Genomic DNA, 19,601 nt, shown 5'->3' on the forward strand with positions numbered 1-19,601 from the left:
ACAACACATTAAAATGAGACCTTTTCTCTAGTTAAACAATAGAATTATTAATGTATATACTATAATAATATTCTGCATTATAATAGAATAAAGCATACCTGTTGAACTCTTTATTTGAATAACATCATTCTTTTAGTGTTTCTTGAGATGAAATCCTCAATTATATTTTCATATTCAATCTTCTCCATTCAGAAGCAATTGTAGCCAAATCAGTTAGCAAGGCACTAATTAGAAAAGATGAACATGTGATAAATTAGTTAGCAAGGCAGTGAAGAACTTGTACGCAGCACGTACCAATCTGAATCGGCTTCGGACCTGATTGGCTTCCTGTCCTGGTCTCTGCACTGTGCCGGAGCTAGACTACAGAAGGCCGCTGCACGATCAATTGAATGACCAGCGATCAGCGATGAGATTAGTGGAGCGTGCTGCGGGGAGTTTTGGGATCGGAGGCAAGAGCGATCAGTGAGATCCGCCGTCCGCGTCGCCGAGTAACAAGCAAACAAGAAGACGAAACGATGGCCGCGGCGTGAGATGTCTTCTGAACTTCTAATCTCCTACTTCAGAACTCTAATACACCTACCCACCTGGGCCTCAAACAAACCTACTGGGCCTTAGGGCCTGTTTGGATGAATGGAAAAGAGAAAGACAAAGTGCAAAACTTTTGCTCTTTTACACTTTTTTTTCACTTTTGGATCCAAACACCCCAAAGTGCAAAAGGGCAAATGCTACCGTAATTTTGCTAATTATGGATTAATTAGGCTTAATAGATTCGTCTCGTCATTTAGTCCTCATCTATGTAATTAGTTTTTTAATTAAACTATATTTAATACTTCTAATTAGCGTCCAAACATCTGATGTGACAGGAGCAAAAATTTTACCATTTGCTCTTTTGCCATTTGGGGGTAGATCCAAACAGACCTTAATACATGGATGTGGGCTGTTGCTATATTTTTTACTAAAATATATTATATACAAACTACTAATACGTATATATTTTGAAATCCCTCGGAATTGGAGGCCCGTACGATCGCACAGGTTGCACTCCCACATGCTCGGGCCTGCCTCCCCCTCTCCCTCACGCCTCCAACGGTTCCCCGCCCGACGCTCTCCCCCACCCTCTCCCCCGCGGCTCCCCTCCCCCTTGTGTCCCCCGCCAACGCCCCTGCCTCCTCCGCCACCCCGCGCCACCCCATCTCCGATCCGCAGCCCCCGCGCCCCTACCTCCTCCACACTCCGCGACCCTGCCTCCTCCGCCGCCGTGGCACGACGTGCTCCGCCCGAACCTGCCCGGCCGTCTGCAACTCCGACCGCCGCGAACTGCTCCGCTTGAACCCGCCCGGTCGCCTGCAACTCCAACCGCGCCACGAGGTCGTACTCCTCCTCCACGCCACTCCTCCGCCGCGTCACTCCTTCGCCCCCGCCTCCTCCGCCGCGGCACTCATCCGCCCCCGCGCCTCCGCCGTGAACCGCGAGATGAGCATCTGTGCATTGGCAGTTGCATCTCGTCAACTAGCTCCTGAGGTACACCATTTCTGATGCATGCTAGGTGCTCGATTCAATTACCACTACACAGATGTGGTCTGAAATGTTTGTTTGTATGTTTTTCTCTGATTTTCTGCTTTCACGATATGCTGAACCGGCAAGAATCATATCTCATCCTGGTCTCTGGGGTTGATATTATTTTGTTTACAAACTGATTTAATGAATTGGCTGGACACCATGCAGTTCAAGGATGCTGCAATGAAACGGGCAGAGATGCACCACAAACGCTGTTATCAATGAAATGGAGCAGGTCTGCTTGAATCAAACGGGCAGAGATGCACCACAAACAATGTAAATACAAAGTATCTCGAATACATTCACCCACCAGCACCTAGGCATGTAGATGCACCACAACTAGATCAATTCTATTCTACTGCTCGTATTTAGCTCATGCTAATCCTATTACCTTATCTAGAATTCTGGATAGAGTTATGGGTATCTGCAAAGGCAGTGAGCCCTGACCTATAATGGTGCTGGCAAGCTTTTACTACTTCCTCATCAGTGTATCTGGTTTTGGTTTTGGTTTCAGATGACACTTATAGCTTTGTGAGAACAGTACCTGGTTGAAGCTCACAACAAAGCTAAATGTCTGCGTTGAAAGCACAAACTGAAAATGAAGTCTATTCAACACCATTTGATCTTTCTGGTACTGATCACTGACTGCTGCCCGTTTGATCTCTCTGATTTTCAAAAAATATGAATGCTGCTGAATAGAAAAGGAAATAGAAATCATTTTTTTTGCATCAATGGTTGTAAAGTATTCAAAGTAATAGGCACGATGCTGTATTTTTCAAGCTTCATGTTGATCTGGTATTCACTATAAGATGCCAATGTCATCAATCACAATGTTTATGTTTCATTATACCTTATTCCCACTTTGAGTTTAATTATATTTTTTTGTACCACTTGGATTGATAGGGAAAAAATGGTGAGAACTCAATAATTAGGAAGGGGACTGCAGAGATTTTAGGGGACATGCGTAGGGCTGAGAACTCAGGTGCAGGAAGAGTATAGCACACTGATGATCTTAGGGAACAAGGGATGGATTTCCTTATGAGCCTCTACTACACATGACCAGGTCTGCTTGAATCAAACGCTGTTATTTGTTCTAAAAAATTGCTATTTACATTCCTTATGGTTTCTTAATTGTAAAATAGACAAATTGCAGTTATCCTTTCACTGATATAGATGATAGACAAACTAACACCCTGATTTGGTGCTATGGGTGCCGTTGAACAGAAGAGGAAATAGAAATTATTTTGTTTCATTCTTCTTGTTACCACCTTGAATTTATTTATTTTGTATCACATAGATTTTTAGGGGATAAAGGGTGAGAACTCAGGAGTTAGAAAGGGGACGGCATAGGTTTTAGGGAAAAGGCTCACAACTCAGAAATTAGAAAGGGGAAATCACTGCAGTCAATAACCAAGCTGCTTTAATAGCATTTTATCCGATTTGAGAATGTTAATTTCGCTAGGTATGTGTCCGTGTGTTGCTACAGGTGACAAAAATATCCTCACAATAATAGATATAGCATAAAACACATTATATTTTAAAGTTTATTGATATCCATACATAATTATATAAATAATAGTTTTAAATTTAACAAATCCAAGTACATCACGATATCTACCAACTTTTAAATGGATTTTTCTTTGATGCGGCTAAGATATTTCTTAACACATTGAGAAAGTATTTCTGATATGCATGTCCATATTAACATGCTAAAAAAGGAAGTTACGGTAAAAATTGATTGTACACAGATTGCTTCTATACATGATATCACATTCAAGTGGTATGGTTGCTTCAGCACATCATATTAATACGTTTCAAGTCCAATCCGAACGCATGTCCTCTCCTTTAGTCCTTTGACACCAATTGTGGTCTAGAAAACTTGCAATCCGTGTTTGATCCTGTTGGAAGGTTTAATTACAAGTTAGGGGTTATTGGTTTTGAGGGGCTTATTATGAGCCCAAAGTGGTATTTGGTTGTAGCGGCTTATAAAAGCCCTGTAGTTGGTAATGACCTTTCTACCCCTCATTAATGCCCCTGTACGTGAGGGAAATAAGGGTAGTGGGAGGAAAGAGGGGATGTTTTGGTGGGGCCCATAGAAAATAAGCCCCATAAGCATCCCTTGGAGGGGCTTATGGGTATAAGCCTCACCTATAAGTCTTTATGTTTGGATAAAAAGTGGCTTATTAGGGGTTTATTGGTGGGGCTTATAACAAGCCCCTCCAAACCAAACACCCCCTTAATCCTAAATCTAAATAAGCTGCCTTTCCGTAAGCACGTAAACTACTGAATTTTCTTATGTATACTTGTACTAACAATGGTTGCAAATACAATGGACCAGTCAACGGCTAAACACACCTACTAAATTCAGGATCAACCGGAGACTTGGAGGGCTAGATGCTGATTTTTGCAAGACTCGAAAAACTGAGCTCGCAAATTGACCAAAGATTGGGGTTAGATCTATAAACATCATGGCTGGGCTCAGTCCTAAAAGATCTAATAGAGTTAAGGGGTTTTCGATATGTCTGCCAAGGTACAACGCGATAATTACATATTTCTCCAGGGGCTAATATGCAATAACTTGGGCTCCTCAGGCCATAGTTGGTGGCACCGTTGTGAGGCCAAATTGCCAGCGATGTAGTGCATGAGAGGGCTCGAGGAGTGGGGGAATAGAAAGAGGAGGTCGAGAGGGTTCCGTTTTACCGCTTACCCATGATGGGAAGCATTGGAATCGTCCGAATTTGAGGCTGAAAGGAGCAGGCCGCGGTCTGTTATTTGGGCACAGAAGCGAGGCCTCATGGCGGCGCGATCAGGAGGGGCTGCTCTCCGCCAGCCGAGGCCGATCATCTGGTGCGCCGCGTGCAGAAGGTCAGGCCGCCGAACTTGGACCCCCTCAGCGCAATGCATCCGCTAGTTGGTGACCACACAACGATGCGATTGCAGAAGGTCAGGCCGCCGGTCTTGGAGTAGGGTTTTCTGAATGGGTGCGAGAGACCTGACAGGAGGGTTCCTTCGTCACCTGGCCATACTGACGACGCGATAGATGCACGGGCGATTGAGTCGCACGACGATATGAACGGCGGGTGGGTGGAGGGAAGGTTGCGTCAGAAACTGCAGGAGGCCGTCAATTTTGCGGAAGCGAGGAATCAGACGACGCACGGTCTTGGATGGCAGAATGATGACGGTTAAAGAGGCCTGTGACGCACCAAAAAATTGTCCCCCAATTGGTTTTTTTAGGAGTAGAGATTGACTTCCAGCTATAGGATTTGGTGTTAATGCAGAAGATACTTTCATGGTTTACTGGATGTGGAGGTGGACAAAGATATAGGGAAAGGGGGAAAAGCAAAAGCCAACAATTAATCATTAGTGGGCTTGTTGGATTACAGAATGCCAATTTTTTTTGGTGACCATAAAGTTAGGATGTGTTCTTTCAGTGTACTTTCTATCATAGTGTTGATTTTTTTTGTTATGAAGGGCTTATGGGTAATGCGCTGACCAAGCCTGTTCATGATAGATTGAGGGCATCTGATTTGAGTTTTGTATGACATACATGAATTTTTCTAAGGAAGCAATGTATGAATTTTACCTATTTTAAGAATCTGGTACTGAACATTTTCTTTTCAGTGGATGAATGCGACAACATGCTGAGCGTGAACTGACTATGTATTCACATGTTCAGTACATCCTTGTTCATAAGGAAAACTTCCCCATATTTTTTGGCAAGGTGTGCCATATGTGGAGTGCATCATGCTAGCTCATAGGTTGACATCAGTGTATCCTGTATCTACCTGAACGCACATAATTTATTTCCAATCACAATGGCTGTTCATCAGTATAGCACGGGAACCTCAGCCTTCTCTAAATTTTCTATTAAACAGAATTGCTACTACATTGTCAAATCTAGAATAGTAATGATGTTCTATTTGTAAATGTGTTATGATGTGTTTGGTGGCTTTCTCAGCAGCATGAGATAGGGTTAAAGTTCAATGTTCCTTGTGTTTGTTGAATATAATTATGATTTGAAGGTACGGCGGACTTCTATATTTTTTTTACCCGTAGCGATGTACGGGCACGAACCTAGTAGAAGCACACGAGAAAAGTTGACGTCATTAGAATGGAACTTAGTTCGCTGCCAATAAAGATAGGATCCTAGAGCAAAATTCAGGTTAGGTATAGATTATTATATAGACCTATCATCTTGATGCTATACGTAACGCGTGTCCAAATGGCGAATTTTAAACCTGTTGATGAACTGCAGTTACGTGACGCTGTGACTTGTGAGCTTCGGCGTCCTTGATCCAAAAAAGAAAAGTTAAAAGAGAGAGTTCGGTGGGCATCTCCCATGTTTTTCTATATCCACGGACAGCGAAAGACAACGCTTCAGAGACTTCTCCCCATTATTTGTATCTTAATTAATTTGCGCTCATACTATTATGCTTCAACAGGATGAGCGGTGTCGGTTATAGCATCTCCAACAGCCTGTATAAAAGGAGGAGTTGGATAGCTAAAAATAGCTAAACTGGAGTAAAAACCGGATACAACAGCCTCTCTATTTCCCAATCCTCGCTATCTCACTAGCCATCCGCGGCGCCCCACTAGCAATCTTTGCCGAGCCCTGTTGCCTAGCCATCTCCTCCTCCCGCGCTCCCTCTCCTTTCCCACACGCCAAGATCCACCAGCAGCCATGGCGTGCCCCTCTCCTTTCCCTCACCAGCAGCAGGTAGCATCCTCCCTGTCTCTTCCCTTTCTTCCCCACTGAGCAGCCCTAGGGAGCCTCCCTCTCTCCCCCATGGAGCACCTTCACCAGTGCTACGTCTAGGGCTAGTCGCAGGTGTGGCCAGCGGCCAGGGCGGCGTCGGCGCGGCCGGGCCTGGGGCAGCGACGCGCAGCCAGCCGTGACCAGGCGGCTCGTGCGGGGCGGCTCCAGGCGCTGCGTGGCACGGCCCAGCAACCCGCTTGCGGCAGATCTAGGCAGATCCCAGTGGACCCCCGCGGTGCGCCTCGCCATGCAGGCCACCGGCTGCGGGGCCAGCCGGGCACGGCCATCCACCGGCGACCTAGCCACCCCGACGCGGCCCCTGCTGGCGAGGGGAGTAGAGAGGGGGAGGGGCGCCAGCTGGTGGTGGTGGAGAAGGCAGAGGAGAGGGGCGCCGGCCATCGAAGGGGAGGTAGAAGATGAGCTGCTCCCGCCGCTCGTGGAGAGGGAGCTTACGAGGATGAAGAGTGAGATTTAGCTAGTCTGTTGGAGCGTACCTAAATATATAGAGAGAGAATCTTAACTAAATAGATAGTTAAATGGAAATATAAAGAGTGAGATTTAGTTACACTTGAGTTACTCCTACTTAGATAGATAGACGGTGATGGAGCGGCCGCCACGACAGCGCCATCGGTAAACAATGTCGCGGCACCGCGACGCAACCAAACCCATGGCCATGACTACCAAAGCTGGTAGGCCTTTTGAGCTTGAACGTACGGAAGAGGCAATACCAAAGAATTGAAGCTCGCTCATATTTATATATGGTTCACGCAGAATCATTGCCAGAAAGGGGAAAGTGTGCATGAAACGATAGCATCTTTTCTTGGACTCTCCGCTGCCAAGTACTCAGATGCACAACTAGTGCTATCACTGATCTGTACCCCTGCTCTGCTTGCAAGTTGCAGCTCAGAATAACCAGAAATGACCAATGGGGGACATGTGTTGCCCAATATAATGAGTGCAAGAAACGGCATGAGCAAACAAAACGTTGATGCATGGTTTGCGATCTACTGTAGTGAACAAATTCAGGAGCAGCACGTAGTCATGCTGAATGATCCAGATGCATGTTTCGTCAAACAAGAGTCCTGCACTCCAGATTCAAGAGCTCATTTCAGTTCAGTGTCCTACAGTACAGTTCGCCTGAAGCCTAAATTAGCTGTGACCACTAAACGTGTCCGTAGCAGCACATGCAGGCCACGGACCAGTCCAACTCACATGCGTGTCTGTATCACTCTATCCTGAAAAGGTTGAATGTGCAATCAAAATTCGGATGTACAACAGACAACAACAAACAGTGCAGAGCTTGTACATGGACACGAAGCGGCACCACATCCATCCTCCGACTTCATTGGATATCTCCATCTCTTTTTTAATCCAATATATCAACGGACAGGAATGTTCACACTTCAGAGCATCTCCAGTATCGGATTTAATCCATTTATTTATAGGCAAATTCATTGTGCTTCAGTAGAATGAACGGTGTCGGTTTGTTGGTTCGATGGTGACCGAGCGGCGGCCACGCCAGCGCCTCGGATAAACAATGTCACAGCATCACGTGACGCAAGGAAATCCACGACTACCAGAGCAGAGCAAAGCTAGGCCTCTTTTTAAGCTTTGCATGGCAGAGGCTGAAGGCAAGAGCAAAGCTTATTTATAATTTTTTTGTGCTGTGGTCAGGAAGTTCATGCCGTCCCAAGTGGATCATTGCGAAAAGCGGAAGTGAACAACTGAACATAAAACAATAGTATCTTTGCTAGGAGTAGATGTAGAACTGCTACTGTCACTGATATGTATCCCTGTGCTCTGCTTGCAAGTTGCAGCTTAGAATAACCGGAAAGGAAAGGTGTGCATTATTCAATTTGGTCGGTGCAAGCCGAATGTGAACCGACAGAAAGGTTATCAGTTAGATGCAGCTGAACATAAGAGAGAGATCCTTCCTACGGGATTGATGAAAAGAATGCATGAATTCTGAAGATCCTAGTTCAAAAGGAACAGGCAGCCCTCCTGCTAAATGCAAACCAAAGGGGACAAGAACAACGGGTGTTCTGGCCTTCTGGGACGAAAAAGGATCATTCATAATATCGGAGGTTCTGCAATTCCCACTATACAATCATGAATCATAGCATTAAGTTATTTTCAGTCTATGGAACCAGAAGTTAGAAGTACCCAATCAAACAGCACTTCCATTCTTATGCAGCTATTCTCGGCATCAGGATAACAATCCTTTTATGCAAATCTTTAATCGCCTACCCTGCAAACCTACCCAGCTTTGCATTCTTATTCTAATCATAATAACACACATCTTACATATATCTAGAGCTCGATGAGATCAGCATTACTATATGCAGATAAGCACATATTTATCGTTAAAAACACAAGGCATTGTTTGCTTGCTAATGCTAGCAGTAGCAGCATCGGGCAATGGCAATGGCAATGGAAGAGGACAGTGAATGACGCGGTACCATGTCAGTGACGTGGCCAGCCATTCCACCAGGATCAGGAGTAGAGAGGGCGCTCGGTCCAAGCGCCGGCCACGTGGCCGTTCTGGCAGACGTAGGCGCGCACGACGGGCTCGCCGTCGTCGTGGTAGCCGTAGAAACTGCGGAGGCAGAAGGCGGAGTAGAGGTCCCACGCTTCCTTGCTGCCGCAGAAGACGCAGTCGACGGCTATGGTGGGGCGGCGCATGTCCCTGAGCGCGCGGCGCACCTGGGAGCGGGCGAAGTTGTGGAACACGCCGCGGAAGACCATGTACTTGCGGCGCTCCTCGGCGTGCACGCACCCGGGCCAGTCGCAGAGGTACAGCTGGTCGCCGCGGAAGCGGCTGGCCAGGAGCTTGTTCCCCTGCTCCCGGCTCAGCGTCCAGGACCCCGACGCCAGGTGCGCGCCCACCGTGCCCAGCCACCGCCGCGGGTGCCGACGGCTCCCGGCCACCACGCCGCGCCGGGCGACGCCCTCGCAGGATGCATTGGTGGCGGTGGCTTCGTCCTCTTCCTCCACCTCGCGGATCGCCGGCGCGGCCGGGGGCGGGGCGGGGTCCGGGGCCGCGGCCGCAGGCGGGATCTGCGGCTCGGACGAGCAGTCGTAGGCCGCGTCCAGGTACAGGTCGTCGTAGAGCGACCACGCGGCCCCCGCGGCGGCGTCGCTGGAGTCGCCGGCGCCGTGTGCGAGAGGGGCAACGGCGGCGGCCGCAACGTGGCCACTGCGGTCGCGAGACGTGGCCGTGGCCTCGAGCCCCTCGACGGCGGCGGCGTCGTCTGCAGGGGCGGGGGCGCGGAAGGGGATGTCGGGCCCGATGTCGAGCTCGAGGCCGAAGTCGTCGGTGGGCTCGAGGAGCACGCCGGCGCGGAGAAGGCCCGGGCAGCAGACGGAGAGCTTGTGCAGCGCGGCCCAGGCCGCGGGCGCCCCGTCGGGGGCCGGCGCAGGGAGCAGCTCCGCGGGGAGCGCCCGCGACAGGCGCGGCGGGAGGCAGGCGGCGCGGAGCAGCGCGGCGAGGCGCGGGGACGCGCACGACGCCCGCGCCCAGTCCCGCGGGTCGCGCTCGAGCCGCCCCAGGATCTGGAGCAGCACGTCGTCCGCCAGCGCCGACAGCGACGACGCCGTCTCGGCCCCGGCCCCCGCGCGCGGCGCCCTCTTGGGAGGGCGCGCGCCCCCGCCCTCCTCCGCCTGGTGCCCGCCCATGGGATGGGTGGGTGGCGACCGGCAGCGCGCTCGCGTTGGAAATTCCGCGGAGATGGGAGGAGGCCGGAATGTTTAATGCCGCTTTATTATCCCTTTTTTTTTCCCTCTCCTTTCTTTCGGTGGGGATTGATGTTGTTTGGATAGTGGAGGATTTTTTTGTGGTGGTGATGTAATCTATGGAGATCGAGGATTTCCTTTTGTCCACGTTTTTCTATTTAATTATTTTTGCCGCGGCTGCAACGTGTGGACGTCGTTTGCGCCTGCTCTGTTGGCTGCAACTTGCGAATGACTTTGCCCCCCCTAGGATCGAAAATATTAAAAATGGTCGATTTTTACATATCAAGATCAATATAAAAAGAAAATAGTTTCGGGTAGAAAATTTTATTGTATCAAATTTTTATTATATGTGATTTTGAGAGGTGATGGAAATGTTTTTACACATTATGGGCCTGTTTAGTTCCTTCCGCAAAAACGTAAAAAAAACTGTAAACGCAAAGATGCTAAAGGAATCTTGCTAATTTGAAGTACTAAATGAAGTCTATTTACAAAACTTTTTGCATGGATGGGTTGTAAATCGCGAGACGAATCTAATGAGCCTACTTAATCCATGTGTTTGCAACAGTGATGCTACAGTAACCATCCGCTAATTATTGCTTAATCATGGATTAATTAGCATCATTAGATTCGTCTCGTGATTTACAACCCATCCATGCAAAAAGTTTTGTAAATAGAATTCATTTAGTACTTCAAATTGGTAAGATTCCTTTGAAATTTTTTTTTTACGTTTTTGCAAACTAATGTAAACAGGCCCTATATGCCACATTCGCATGGAACATGTGCATGTGAAAGTACGACTGCCATCATTTAAAAGATGCCTAATAGAAATATCTTGCCACTACTGAGTCGGATTCGGTGGACGATGATCTAGACGTGATATGATGCCACACCAGAGAGTAATTCGATAGAGGAAGAATTTGAAAAGTTAGCATCTTAATAGAATGCTACTCACTTTGCCGTTGTAAATCCAAAAATAAAGGAAGCAAAAAAGAAAAACTATCATAAAAACTACCCACATCAAGAGCTACTTTTTGACCAATTTACTTTGCTTAAAAAAAAAGGAATAGCAAAAAAATTTCATGACTCCTTTGCCCTCATCGTTTTTCAGGGTTTTAAAAAAAATACTATGGCTTTGTAAAATTCTATTGTTTCGAAAAGCCATGAGACGTTTTGGAGTTTAAAAAGCTACAATATTACTAGAACTGCAGCTTTATTTGAAGTTGAAACTACACTCGCATCTCCATTTTTGTATCCCAAGGGCCACTATACTGAATCGAGCTATCTCAGTGCAGAGCAACAATCCACCCGGCCCGAAGTCGCTCTCCTGTGCTAGCAAGCCTGCAACTTGCTGTCTTGTACAAGTTTGTCCACTTGTACATCAATAAAATCAGGTAACATGAGAAATTTTATTTGCCGAAAGAGAACTCTGGTTGGCGGCTTGACCTCGATCAAAAGGTGATGAAAGCAGAGCCATCTTCAGTCTCTACCACAATTGTGCCCATACATGTTTCTGCCGCCTAGCCTCACCAGCATGAAGAGCGTCTCTTTATGTGATTCAGTTTTCCAGCACCTGAGCCGCTAGGAGCATCTCCAGCTGATCTCCATTCTCCAATCCAACTACCATATTCTACCATATTAGGAGAGTTTGCGTAAAAATTATGCTCTAGCAGATCCCCTTTACATCTCCCTTTTCCCCAATAATTACCGGAACAAACTAATAATCCAATAACCATAAAAGAATAAAAGAATTATTGGGACATCCCCATTATAGTAGTTGGCTTGAGATGAGATTATTAGGGAACTGTAAAAGCAACCCTCCCAATAACCATAAAAGAATTATTGGGATATCCCCGTTAGATTGTTATTGGAAGATTTATTGGGGAACCGCTGGAGATGACCTCATCTCTTGTGACAAATCCCTCAACCTCCTCCATTACTTTGTTCATGAAAGGCTCCACTAATGTTCATCTTCGAATACTCATTTGAAGGGCCATGTCATTTTTGTACAGCATTCGGCATATCAAAAAGGAACTACAGGTTTCTTGAGTAACTTCAGAAACTCAGTATGCTGTCCTTTTTCGAATTTGGCCTGCAACCTGTGAGAGTTTACTGCAACTTACCTCATCATTCACATCATTACGCTCAGACCAAATCCCCTGCATGGCTCTTGTTTCTAGAACTACAAATTTCATGATAAACAGGCTAATAGTTTTATTTTTTAGGGGATACCCTGGCTAGTCAACTGAATGCCACCTGACATGCGGCCAAGTGCACGGATCAAGTCCAATCCGAAAGTCCAAACAGGTGGAAAGAGACTGACTGAACATGACAAAAATGCATCGCCAGTTCCCTACTCCACCGGTGATGGCGGTCCATGATGGAGCATAAGGTCCACGCCATGTCCTCACTCAAAGCCTCAATCTATAGTGGTACCTCACCTCCATTAATAGCAAGCAAACCTAGTTGTCAAACTCTTATCAACTGCAATACTCACCGTTAATACCTGTTCAAACTTTAAAACTCGCCACGAGTTCACAACCTTTTCTTTTGACAGATCCATAGGTGTAATAGCGGAAAACAAGTGTCCATGGTCAGAGTGTCAGACTCAAAGAGCAACACAAAGGATGATACCCTAATTTCCTAGGAAAAACATCAAGGCAGGCTAAACAGGCCACACACCGTTGTGGTCAAAGGTGGTGGGACACATCAACATGTAATGCTGACCTGAAAGCCGGTGATAGCGTAACATACCAATGATTGCACAAATGATGCAGCTGTATGCCACAATGAATGATACAGCAAAGCAGGATAACGATAACTGTATGCGCAATGGTCCACCAGAAGTAGCATGCTTCCTGGGTCACTACCGATAAATTCAGCTAGATTATGGAACTCATTAATGCCCTCATTCTGCTAAGTTCAAGAAACAATGACAGCGTTTGAATCATGTCAAGTAGCACATATATAGTAACCTCCTAAAAGAACAGAGTGCATTTGTAAGAGTTCAGAAGGAATATCAATGCTATTTCAGAACACAGTGCTGATCATAATCCATATGGCAATCTTTTAGCTCCAGCTACAGATTTCTGAAGGTTTGGAATGCAGATTCAGATTCACTCAGGCTTTGCCTGCAATCAACCAGACAAATCATACAAACGAGCGACTAAGGGGCTGTTTGGTTCCAGAGACTAAAATTAATCATTATCGCATCAAATCTTCGGATACTAATTAGAAGGACTAAATATGTGATAATTATAAAACTAATTACACAGATGGAGGCTAGTTCACGAGACGAATCTATTAAACCTAATTAATCCATCATTAGCACATATTTGCTGTAGCACCATATTATCAAATCATGGACTAATTAGGTTTAATGGATTCATCTCGCGAATTAGCCTCCATCTATGCTATTAGTTTTATAATTAATTTATATTTAATACTTCTAATTAATAACTAAATATTAGTTCTTGTAACCAAACAGCCGTTAGGAGTATCAATATCAATATCGGGATGCGTTTGATACATACGGGAGAACCAGATCCGGGCAAACTTCTGCTCCTGGCAGGGCTTCTGCTTGCGGACTTGTCGCGCGGGGGCCGTGCAAAGCTTCACTTGTCACATGGAAAAATATCACCAAATACAAAATATCATTTATTTCCAAGACTTACAGATGCATGAAGCGATTGGGATGTGGATGATGATCTACAAAAATGTATCCAAACAAAAACAAAAACTATTAGTTTATAATTTTGCATGAATATGGTTTAACCCAAATATGATAGCACCCATATGAAGAAAACAAATATCCTGGGAAATATTAGGTGAGCACAAGAGATGTCCACCTGTACCTCCTGTCGGTGTTTTTACCGTCGGCCTATCTAGGGATACCCTAAGGTAGGTGATTATTTGGTGAGGGATTGCCGGATCTGGAACTTGAAGGTGAACGCAAGGACACAAGATACAAATTTAGACAGGTTCGGGCCGCTAGAGTAGCATATACCCTACATCCTGTTTTGGGGTGTTGTATATTGCGCCCTGCGCTTGGGTGTTGAGTTGCCTGTTGGCTGCTCTCTGTTGGTTCTCTGCCTATCTAGGTATCCCTGCAGGGGACAGGGTTCCTAGTAGGATTACAAGGTAGGAGTCCTAATAGGATTATAAGGTATGAGTCCTAATAAAATTAATAAAATTACAGTGGAATCGTAGGGATCGGACTTCTTTTTCCTCACGGGTAGCTTCCTTGCGGTACCCAGGGGATCTATCCCTGGCAAGCCCCCGAGCCCTTCATAGCCGAGTACTGCAGTCATTTCGAGTACTTCTGAAGTAGTCTTCGGCTTCTTCCGAAACTCCATCTTGAAGGTCTTCTTCGAGTACTTCCCTGATTGCATCGAGGCTATGAGGTGCTCATGCCCCGAATAGCTTCAAGTCTTCTTTTGTATGGGGTGCGATAGAAAATCGCACTCCATATGGAGTAGCTCCCGAGCCTTAGGTTGAATCGAAGAATCAGGCTGAGGGTCAAATTAGTCTTGAATCTTCTTTTCTTATTTTTCGAGTACATTCGAAAAATAACTAGTTGATGACACGTATCCTGCAGCCCCCGAGCCTTGAATCCAAAACCCTTAGATTCGGAAAAAGGATCCAAGAATCGTGGCATTGGTGTTACTCTGAAATCCCGAGAAAAACTCTTTGCCTTCTGCAAAGTGAAATTGAGCCTCCTGCTGGTTTATTTAACCGCGCAGTGACTTAGAGTTTCTTCTGCACTCTCAGTATTCATATGAGTCATCTTCAAGTAGTTTTGCGACGTCCAGCCCTCGAGCTTACGAGCCAGGAGAGCCGAAGGAGCCATGTCGAGTAGTGTGCATCGCCCAGCCCCCGAGCCTGGGAACTAGCGAAACTGTGATGGCACGCCGTGCTGCCTGGAGGGTTGTTGCCGAAGCTTGATCTGAAAAAAGATAATGCATAAATTATGTAGCATAATGCGAAGATACCAAGTAGTACTTAGTAATAATGTGAAGACACCAAAATTTATTCGGTGTAAAAATTGCTGTGTCGAGCTCTTTTTTAGGCCATTTAAATCTCCCGAGTAGTCCACCCTTTACGTTCACCCGGTCCCAGTTTAGCTTTCGCCCATAGCATGTACAAGTCGCTTAGGTCTCTAGCCTTCGCTCATATAGGACGGGTCACTTAGGTCATGACTGGAGACTCGAGGTTTCACAGATTATGGCATTTGCTACTCGAGTAGATTAGCGACCGTTAAAAGGAGACAACGAGCAGAAAGTAGTCGTCATGCGACAAAGAGGATGCGCAGTGCGCAAAAGTAGTCGATATTGCGACAGAATGAATGTGCATTGCGCAAAAAGTAGTCGACGAAGCGTAGCTCTGGAGGGTTTCAATGCCCATCGAGATTCGTACACGGATAAGTAGTCGGTGAAGTGTAGCTCTAGAGGGTTTCATGCCCATCGAGAGATGTACACGGATAAGTAGTCGATCATGGTGTAGCCCCTGAGGGTTTCGTGCCCGTCGAGAGGCATACCCAAAAAGGTAGCCGATCTTGTGAAGAACAAGTTGGAAAAGGTATAAGTCACTTAGCTTGATTCGTGGGCGAATGTCGATGAAGCCGTGGAGCTCGTTGATGAAGCTTGACTAGTCGGAGTCGATTCCGACTAGTTTTCAAGTCGAGACAAGTAGTCGAAATAGTCGTCGGCAGGCCGTCGATCGTCCTCGCGAAGTCGAAGTGATCGCCGGCGGGCCGCCGAGCCTTCTCGCGAAGTTGAAGTAGTCGCTGGCGGGCCGCCGAGCCTCCTCGCGAAGTTGAAGTAGTCGAACTCGTCGCTGTTGCGTGCGAACATTGCGGCACAGGCCGAAGTTGAATCGAGTCGTCGAGGTCGGCAGGCGCTGTGCATTGATGTTGCAGCGTGAGGTGAAGTTGAGCCGAGAAGTTGAGGTCGATGTAGCCGTTCGCTGAAGGATCCGATCTCAAACTCGATGAATCGATCCGCCGATGCATATGTACGAAGTAACAATCCGCCACCTTGAGTAGATTGATGTTGATGAAGAGGTCCTTCAAATTCGCCTAATGATCGCGACGATCGACCCCACGGTGGGCGCCATCTTTCGGTGTTTTTACCGTCGGCCTACCTAGGGATACCCTAAGGTAGGTGATTATTTGGTGAGGGATCACCGGATCTGGAACTTAAAGGTGAACGCAAGGACAGAAGACACAAATTTAGACAGGTTCGGGCCGCTAGAGTAGCGTAATACCCTACGTCCTATTTTGGAGTGTTGTATATTGCGCCCTGCGCTTGGGTGTTGAGTTGCCTATTGGCTACTCTCTGTTAGTTTTCTGCCTATCTAGGTATCCCTGCCCTCCTTTATATATCCCAGGGGACGGGGTTCCTAGTAGGATTACAAGGTAGGAGTCCTAATAGGATTACAAGGTATGAGTCCTAATAGGATTACAGTGGAATCCTAGTAGGAATCAGATTTCTTTTTCCTCACGGGTAGCTTCCTTGCGGTACCTAGGGGATCTATCCCTGACACCTCCACCCCTCGGTCTTTTTAAAAAATGTAAACAAGCTTAAAAGTTTAGAAATAACATGTCCCGACTTTTCAAAAAATTTCCTCAACAAAGATGCAATCATGAACTAGCTTTCATTTTTTTCAAAAAAATCCCTCAGCGTTAGCTAATATTTATATCTAATGAGGATAAGGGTACAACCCTCAACACAGAGGCTGAGGTTTATACTTCATAATGAAAGTGCTTAAGTCAAAAGTATTAAATTATACCATAAAATCCGTATGGTGGAACCCTAGCCACTCAGCTAACGGCCTTGCAAACCAGGACGGCACGACTTGTGGGCAAAGAGTATGACCTCTGCTGAGTGTAAAATTGATATATCAATCGTGCTCATGGTTAAAAGTAGTTTGGACCCTCACATGATTAGCAAACTTAAATATGAATTAAATTAACATTCTTTATTTATTTATATTATATTTTTCTATTTTCTATTTAATTATTGGTTGATATAAACTTATACCTTAGAAAATTGTTTAGTAATAAAACTTGACAAACTAAAATTACTCTAATATCAGCTTTATTCTTGATTAAGTCTTGCATATCATAATTATTTTCCTACACTTATGGAGTTCCAAGCGTGAATGTACTCAGCCTTGCTTTTATCAACAAATATTGCTCACAACAAGATAATTACGTGGATTATCCTAAAGATTTTGAGGAGTTCTATGCGATGTTCCCCAGTCATCTGCATGTGGAAATTTTGGAGCTCTATTGCTGGAATAAGACTCTTTTAATTATTAGTTAAGATATCCAGTCATATAATAAAGTACTTAACTCCTTTACGTTCTGGCATTGTTATTGATTATCACTTGAGACATCATGGTACGTTTGTAAATTTGATCCTAGCACATATATGATAGTCATCTAGTTTTACATTTAAAATCGGGTGTGGCAGAAACAGTTCATACCTCGCTTTAACATGATGATGAAAAAATAATGCAAGTTAATATCTTAGATATGCCCTAATTAACTCATTTGAACGAACACATTGAAATGTACATGAGCTCCTGCTGTAATTCTGCGTGGATTCTGCTTCTCTGAGTAAGAGTGTATGTGGCTTCTACTTCTTGACTTAGGGCGGTTGCGGCTTCTACCTTTGGAGCGAGATCGGCTGCACTTCACATCATACTCCCTCACCGTCGAGCACGAAAGATGAGATCATGCTAAATTTCAATTGAGATGATGTGAAACAATTGATGATACAACATTTCAGTAGTGATAATCGGACAGAAGATACCCATACTCTGATATATATGACCGTGAAAATGCATTATGGAACTCGGATTCATCAAGCTTCCTTATCTACAAGGTTGAAAAAGCATCTAGATCCCTAGTGAGTTTTCGTGATTAATGATAATAATCGTAAGAGACTAATGCGTGTGAATGAGAATACTTTCAGGTGTAAGCTCACAGGTATAAAGTTTGTGATGGAGGTAGAACTAGGCACCTCCCTGCTAAGTGGGGTCCAGTTCTTCAGGAAACGACTCCGCAGAACGATCCGGCATCCGGCATACAGACACTCAGCTGGATGATGGGAAGGATCCTCTAGGATCAGGATCTGGGCCGATTTGGATAGCTATGATATCATGTATCTTAACAGATCCGATTTTTTGTAAACAACCCGACTAGATATTAACCTAACTTGTAACCCACTACTGCTTGGCTATATAAGGGAGCTGTGGGGGGGGGGGGGGGGGGGGGTGGACCCATCAGAACAACGCAACTAGCCCCACATTCCACAGAACCCTAAACCAATCAATACAATTTAGAACACAGGACGTAGAGTGTTACACTCTTGGCGGTCTGAACCTATCTAAAACCCTTGCGTCTTTATGTTACCATCAAGTTCTTGGCTCTGCGATCTCCCACACCTACAAATCTACTATCTGAGCGTACCCTGGGTGGACTTGCTGGAGTACAACGCGCCAGGTAGGGGGATCTCCCAGGATCCTTTTGGCGAGCTTGATGGCCAGCAACTCCGGCATCTTCTTCTCCGCACAAGTGATGCTACTTATCCAGGCCGTCGCCACCCGCTCCATCATCTTCGACGACTTCCCGGAGATGACCGCTCTTAGGAGCTCGCTTCCTGACATCTCGGTGTCCGAGATAGAAAGCTCTCAGGGTTCCAGATCCAATCTGACCCTCCCCGGCTCCATCACTCGCCGGGTCAACGACCTCTCCATCAATGACTCACCCTTGCATCGGGTCAGGATGACCCGCCGTCCCCCGATCAACATCGACGACATCATCTCCAGGGTAGACAACGTGGGTCGCTCCACTGCGGAGTGCATCGAGTTAGCGGAAACTGCACTCCATCGCCCGCACAACTCGGCTTGCAGGATCCCACTCAGGCTCTGCAACAACTCCGCAATCTACTTGGATCAAATCCTAATATCCATGGAGAATCTTCACGTTTCCAATCTGGTTTAACCCAGCGTCATCCAGGTCGGATCCGATCTGGTCCCAGGACCAGACGCTAGGTACCAGGAGGCTCTTTTCACCCTCCCACCCAACCGTGTCAATTCAATAGATAGGCATCAGATCTCCGTGGTCTCCGCAGACAAGGCATCTGTCGAAGGTGAAGATGAGGAGACACGACGCCAGCGTCATCACCGCAACGACCTTCGTGCGAAACGACGCAAGAACGAGGCTACCATCGCTCAAACCGAGGCTGATCTGCAGACAGCTGATTGACGCCACCCCAAGGTTGCCACCCCTCGACTGACTCCACCAACCCCACGGAACCTCAACGACGACTTCATCCTGGAGTATGACGGCCATGTAGTCTTTGCCACTCCTTCAGTCAACCTAGCTGCTGCCTTCGAGGTACTCGACATGCTACCCATGTCGCCCGAGCTTGAAAGTGCTCGGACGCGCCTCCACGTCACAGCTTCCCAGGTCCAGCACCTGAGGAAAGACTACTCTGCTTGTCGGGCTCAATCGAGCAACTCTCGCCACTCGACATGGCACCATGACGCA

The 19,601-nt window shown here is 46.3% G+C and overlaps 2 protein-coding genes across 2 annotated transcripts; one reads left to right on the forward strand and one right to left on the reverse strand.

Moving 5' to 3' along the window:
- The first annotated feature begins 926 nt into the window (after window positions 1–926).
- On the forward strand, window positions 927–2,189 carry LOC112885346. Its single transcript, XM_025950981.1, has 4 exons — window positions 927–932; window positions 1,036–1,521; window positions 1,726–1,833; window positions 2,072–2,189. Exons 1-3 carry the CDS (start codon window positions 927–929, stop codon window positions 1,780–1,782), a joined length of 549 nt encoding a protein of 182 aa, XP_025806766.1. The 3' UTR covers window positions 1,783–1,833; window positions 2,072–2,189.
- Window positions 2,190–8,413: 6,224 nt separating this feature from the next.
- Window positions 8,414–10,068, reverse strand: LOC112883883 (phytochrome A-associated F-box protein). Its single transcript, XM_025949140.1, has one exon. It carries the CDS (start codon window positions 9,986–9,988, stop codon window positions 8,807–8,809), a length of 1,182 nt encoding a protein of 393 aa, XP_025804925.1. The 5' UTR covers window positions 9,989–10,068; the 3' UTR covers window positions 8,414–8,806.
- Between the last annotated feature and the right edge of the window lie 9,533 nt (window positions 10,069–19,601).

This window comes from Panicum hallii, chromosome 3, assembly GCF_002211085.1.
Source record: "Panicum hallii strain FIL2 chromosome 3, PHallii_v3.1, whole genome shotgun sequence".
Lineage (NCBI taxonomy): Eukaryota > Viridiplantae > Streptophyta > Magnoliopsida > Poales > Poaceae > Panicum > Panicum hallii.

Bases quoted from the DNA above. Each gene is read 5' to 3' on its own strand.
- LOC112883883 (XM_025949140.1), bottom strand. From the start codon at position 9,988: ATGGGCGGGCACCAGGCGGAGGAGGGCGGGGGCGCGCGCCCTCCCAAG.
- LOC112885346 (XM_025950981.1), top strand. The intron at 1,522-1,725 runs GTACACCATTTC...GACACCATGCAG, and splicing joins CTCGTCAACTAGCTCCTGAG to TTCAAGGATGCTGCAATGAA.